Source organism: Octodon degus, unplaced genomic scaffold (genome assembly GCF_000260255.1).
Source record: "Octodon degus isolate 3935 unplaced genomic scaffold, OctDeg1.0 scaffold00883, whole genome shotgun sequence".
Classification (NCBI taxonomy): Eukaryota; Metazoa; Chordata; class Mammalia; order Rodentia; family Octodontidae; genus Octodon; species Octodon degus.
The window spans coordinates 1-5,513 of NW_004525459.1; the positions used below are offsets into that span (position 1 = coordinate 1).

Genomic DNA, 5,513 nt, shown 5'->3' on the forward strand with positions numbered 1-5,513 from the left:
ACCACGGGAACTGCAGGCACCTGCAGCGCGTTCTTCCACAGCTTTTCCGTGATGTAGTCCGGGTGCTGTGAGTTCTCGAAGGCCAGGTAGAACTTATACCGGGCCAGGTGCTGCTGCATGACTTGACCTGGCAGTGGCCGGTGGCCCTTGCCGTACACGTCCACTGGGAGATGCAGCCGTAGCTGGTTGTAGTACCTCACCCTGGCCGATCCCTCCTTCCAGTTGGACACGACCCAGGCCACCAGCCCTGTCTTGGCTGAGAGGTTGAGTGGGGGGGCAGCGGGCTGGTCTCCCCTGGGCACCAGCCAGCCATAAGGCGTGAAGATGTCCGAGTCGCTGCAGTAGGACATGGTGAGGTTGAACAAGCCATCTAGGGCCTTCAACTGCCTGCAGTGACTGGGGGACTCCATGCTGAACCACACCCAGCGCTGGCCGGGTGGCCGCGGCGATGGCGGGAGCTGTGCCTTAGGCCTGTAGCTGACCTCCCGGTGATGCACGAGGACAGCATCTGCGCTCTGGTACACTTTGTGGTTTGTGGTTATCTGGCAGTCGGCTGTGCCGGGCCACAGGTCCGAGCAGCGGGACAGAGACACGGGCTTGTTGAAAGGCCACGTCCACAGCAGGATGAGCAGGTTCTGGGGCACAAGGGGCTGTGGGATGGATGCCAGTCCTGGGGATCCATTCAGGGTTCTTGCGATTGCATCTGAGCTGCTGGGCTCCGGTCTATGGTACCCCGTAGGACGGTCCCAGGACACTCGCAGGTATGAGAAGAAGCAGATGGCCAAGAGCAGCTGCACAAGCAGCCCAGAGAGACAGTGCCGCCAGGAGCACTGGAGCCCCTCCATGGCCCGGGCAGCTGCAGAACAGGGGAACACAGAGCATTAGTGGGGCTGTGGCCACATCTGGGGCAATGTCATTTGGAGGTTATTGGTGGAGCTTGCCAATGGGAAGTGTTAGTGTCCTAGTTTATAAATGAGAACACTGAGATGTAGTGATTCACAGCAAACAAAGAGAAAAGCAGGCGCTCTGTCTCACACTAGCTGCTGCCCTACAGAAACCTAGCAGCGCATGTGGCAATGCACACGGGTAAGGTCAGCACTGAGCAGGCTGAGGCAGGAGAGATAGGAATTCCAGGCCAGCTGGGCCTACAGAACAGCCTATCTCTGTAGCCCTGCCAGTGCCACCCACTGACTCAGCCTCACATCCAGAATTCCCATCCAGGAGCTGGTACCAGAGAGTGGCAGGCAGGCGTTGGAATGGACGTTGAGAGCCGAGGGATGGCGTGGCCTCCAATAGAGCAAATGTGGATACCATCCAAGTGCCCACTGGCAAATGGGTAAGTGCATTGTGGTTCATTTCTGAGGGGGAGCATTGTTCACCCCTAACAAGTATGAGATCTGTGTTTCCTGCCAAGGTGGCGCTGGACGTAGAGGCGAAGACAGTAAGACAAGCCACAGGAGACCTGGTGTGGTGGCACATGCCTGTAATCCCAGCACTGGGGAGACTCAAACAGGAAGATCACTAGGAGTTCAAGCTGTCTCATAGCGAGATGCTGTATCAAATACAGAGAGAGAGAGAGAGACAGAGAGAGAGACAGACACAGAGAGATACAGAGAGACAGAGATACAGACAGAGACAGAGACAGAGACAGAGACACAGACACAGACAGAGACAGAGACAGAGAGAGACAGAGAGAACACATGCGAGGCAGTTTGGGACTCCATAGCCAGCGGTTCTCACAGAGATCTACAGTCAATTCCAACACCTTGGGGCTAAGATTGTGGTCAAGCCTGAGCACTGGGCTAACAACCATCCCCAGCTGTGCCAATAAATTATAGCTACATTAAAAATAAAGTGACAGGAGCTGGTGGGGAAGAAAGGAGGAGGAGTCACTGTTCAATGCACAGAGCATTTCTGACAAATTCTCAGAGAAGGATGGTGAGGATGGTGTCACAACTCTCTCTCTCTCTCTGCTTTTACACTTGAATTATACATTTTGTTTTGTTTTTGTTTTTGGAATTATACATTTTAAATGGTTGCAAGGACTAAAAGTGGTAGGACAATAACTATTAGTGAAGTGCAGTCTCTCTGGGACCTGGAGTTGACCCACCCGAAATACAACCACTTCATGAAAGGAAAAAGAAGTGCTCTGGAAACCCACAAGGAGCTGACAGTAAAAGCAGAAACCACAGGGAATCTGAACGCAGAACAGAAAAGCACCCAGGAGCTTGCGGCCCTCCACTGGCTCTGGGAAGAGGTCGGCCCCTGCAGAAATCCTCTGTTGCCCCATCTCTGTGAGGTGCTGGGGCCCAAGCGCTCAGGGGATGGGACACAGAGAAAGCCTCCAAAGTGATACGGAACAGGATGAAGAGGCATGGGAGCACCAGCGGAAGCCCAAGGCCCAAGACGCATGACAGGGAGACAGAGCCCAACTCTAGCAGGCACCTTAACATGGACAGTGTCTGTGTCCTAGGTGATGCCCAGCCGCAGTACAGAAACCATAGGAGCAGGAGACCCAGAGCTGTTCCACAGAAGCAGAGGTAAAGGAGGCCATAGGCAAAAAGTTCAGAGAGCAAATGAACTAAATGCTTGAAGAGATAAAAGAAGAAGCACGAAGAGATGCGTAAGATGTTTAAGGAGCTCCGAGACTGAATTTAGCAGATGAAGAACTGTAATAATGATAAAGGGTTTGGTGAGCTTAAAGAAGGAGTGAACAATAAACCAATTGATTTTAGCGAAATGCCACAAGACACAATGACCTCTTTGGTAAAGAATTAGAGACACTGGCATGGTGGCATATGCCTGTAGTCCCAGCACTTGGGAGGCTGAAAATTGGAGGAACACTACGAATCCGATCTGTGTAGTGAGACCCTGTAGACCCTGTACTAAATACCAAAGGAAAAAAAGAAAAAAAAAAGAATTAGAGTGGATGCAAAGATGACAAACAGGAATGGATGGATACGACAAATTCTCAAGGGAAAGCATAAGTAGCAGACGTGGCCAGTGTGAGTGTCAGAAATAGAAGATGAGATGGACGTAGAACATTATGAATTAAATGATCCCCTAAAACAACACACACCACACAAGCTGTCAGATGACAAAAGAAAACAGCAACTCAGAATAAGGATGAAGTTAGAGGTGGCTTGAAAGTGATCATGAATTTATTCCCTGAAATTATAACAGAAAAACCTCCAAATCTAAGGGGAAACTTCACTATTCAAGAGCAAGAAATATAGCTGGTGAGATAGTTCAGTGGACTAAATACTTGCTTAGGCAAGCTTAGGGACTGGGGTTTGATCCCTAGAACCACATGCTGTGCCAGGCACACTGAGCCAGCCACCGAGACCTGGCACAGTGGTGCATGCCTGTAATCCCAGCACTTGGGAGGTTGTAAACAGGAGGATCACTACGAATTTGAACCATGTAGTGAGACCCTGTAGACTCTGTCCTAAAAAAAAAAAAACAGGATAGATAGCCCAGATATTTATGTCTTGCAAAGCCTTCAAAATCAGTGGCAAAGTAAAGGCTTTCCACAATAAAGAAATCCCAAAGAAACTCATGCCCTTTAAACTAGCATCCAAGAAAGTAGTTAAGAACATGCTAGACACACAGAGAGAGGCCAACTACCCCAAACAGTTCAAAAGAAAGTATATATCTAATTTGGATATTAATTAAACCAAAAAAAAAAAAAGCTAAAGGAATCAGGACTGGAAAAATTGCATAATGATAGAATTCAGGACACATCTTACAGTAATCACTTTCGCTGTCAGTGGCTTCAACTCCATAATCAAAAGACAGATTTGATTGATTGACAGATTTGATCTCAAACCAAAATATAAACATCTGTTGCCTACGGGAGACACATTTCATCCAAAAGGAAGTGCACAGACTGAAAAAGGAAGGGTGGTGATAGCTCAGCTGACTAAAGCACCTGCTTAGGAACCTGAAGGGACCAGGGTTCAATGCCCAGCGTGCTGGGCTGGTCCCGCCCTCTGGTGTGCTGAGATGGCAGTTGAGACTGGGTGTGGTGTCATGCACCTATAATCCCAGTGCTTGGGGGCTAAAAACAGGAGCATCACTATGAGTCCTATTTGTGTAGTGAGACCACATAGACCCTGTACTAAATACATAAATGAGTAGATAGATAAAAAGGTGGAAAATGACTTTATTCAATGTAGGGATGGAAACAAGCAGGAGTAGCTGTCTTATTTTTGGAAACAGCAAACTTCAAGCCAAAAGTAGTCAAAGAGACACAGACGGCCACTGCACACTGGTATGGGCAGTATTCAGTGGGGAGAGATAATGGTTGCAAATATCTATGTACTGAACGTCAGCACACCCAACACCATAAACAAAAACTACTGGACTTAAAAAGACAGATGGACACCAATACAATCATAGAAAGTGACTTCCACACCCCCCTCTATCAATTAACTCAAGCAGATAGAAAAAATGATTAGCAAAAGAACATCAGAGTTCAACTGTAGCACTGAACTAATGGATTCAACAGCTGTCTACACACAGAATTCCAAAGACAGAATTCACATTTTTCTCAACATCCTATGAAACTTTATACAAAATAGACCATATTTTACACCATAAAGCACACTTAAGTAAATACAAAAGAATTGAAATAATCCTGAACTGTAACAAAGGAAAGTAGAAAAAACAGAAAAAGAAGCCAAAGAAACCATGCAAACACAGGAAGATTAAACAATACATTACTGAATAATCACTGAGGCCTGGCCAAATAGCTCAGCAGATTAAAGCACCTGCAAGCAGACACAGGGGCCAGGGGTTCGATCCTCGTGCCAGGCGTGCCGGTCCCGCCTCCAGGATGTGCTGAGACAACTGAGACTGGTTGTGGTGGCACATCCCTGTAATCCCAGCTCTTGGGAAGCTGTAAACAAGTGGCTCACTGTGAGTTCAATCTACCAGTGAGACCTTGAACACTCTGTAGCCCCTTCTCTAAAAATACAAAAATTAATAATATAATAATAATAAGAAGAAGTAAATCACAGGCTAAATCAGGGAAGAAATTAAGTTTCTAGGATCAATTGAAAATAGAAGTGTGAAACACCAAAGCTTATGGGACACAGTGGAGGCAGTTTTGAGAGCCAAGTCTATAGCTATGAACAAAAACATCAACAGAATAACATAACCCCAGAGCCGGCGAGATAGCTCAGCAGACTAAGCACCTGCTTAGGCAAGCTCAGGGACCAGGGTGTGATCCTCAACTCTATGTGCCATACGGCCCCACCCACGGCCCTACTGAGCCAGCCTCGGAGACCGGGTGTGTTTGCACACGCCTGTAATCCCAGCACTGAGGAGGCTGAAAACAGAAGGATCACTGTGAGTCCGAGCTGCCTAGTGAGATCCTGTGCCAGATACATTAAAAAAAAAAAAAAAAAAAGTCTAACCCCAAACAAACAACATGATGATGCATTTAAAGGTCCTAGATGGGGCTGTGGAGATGGCTCAGTGGTATAAGCCCCCCCTGGCAAGCACAAGGG

At 47.7% G+C, this 5,513-nt stretch overlaps 1 protein-coding gene across 1 annotated transcript in view; it reads right to left on the bottom strand.

The window, feature by feature from the left end:
• Positions 1-5: 5 nt before the first annotated feature.
• LOC101567494 (alpha-(1,3)-fucosyltransferase 5-like) overlaps positions 6-5,513 on the bottom strand; it is a gene marked incomplete at its 3' end in the record, with an annotated part of 12,534 nt that continues 7,026 nt past the window's right edge. Inside the window, exon 2 of the mRNA XM_004648734.2 lies at positions 6-856. Within this exon, the coding sequence (XP_004648791.2) occupies positions 6-845 (840 nt within the window). The remainder of the gene's footprint in view (positions 857-5,513) is intronic.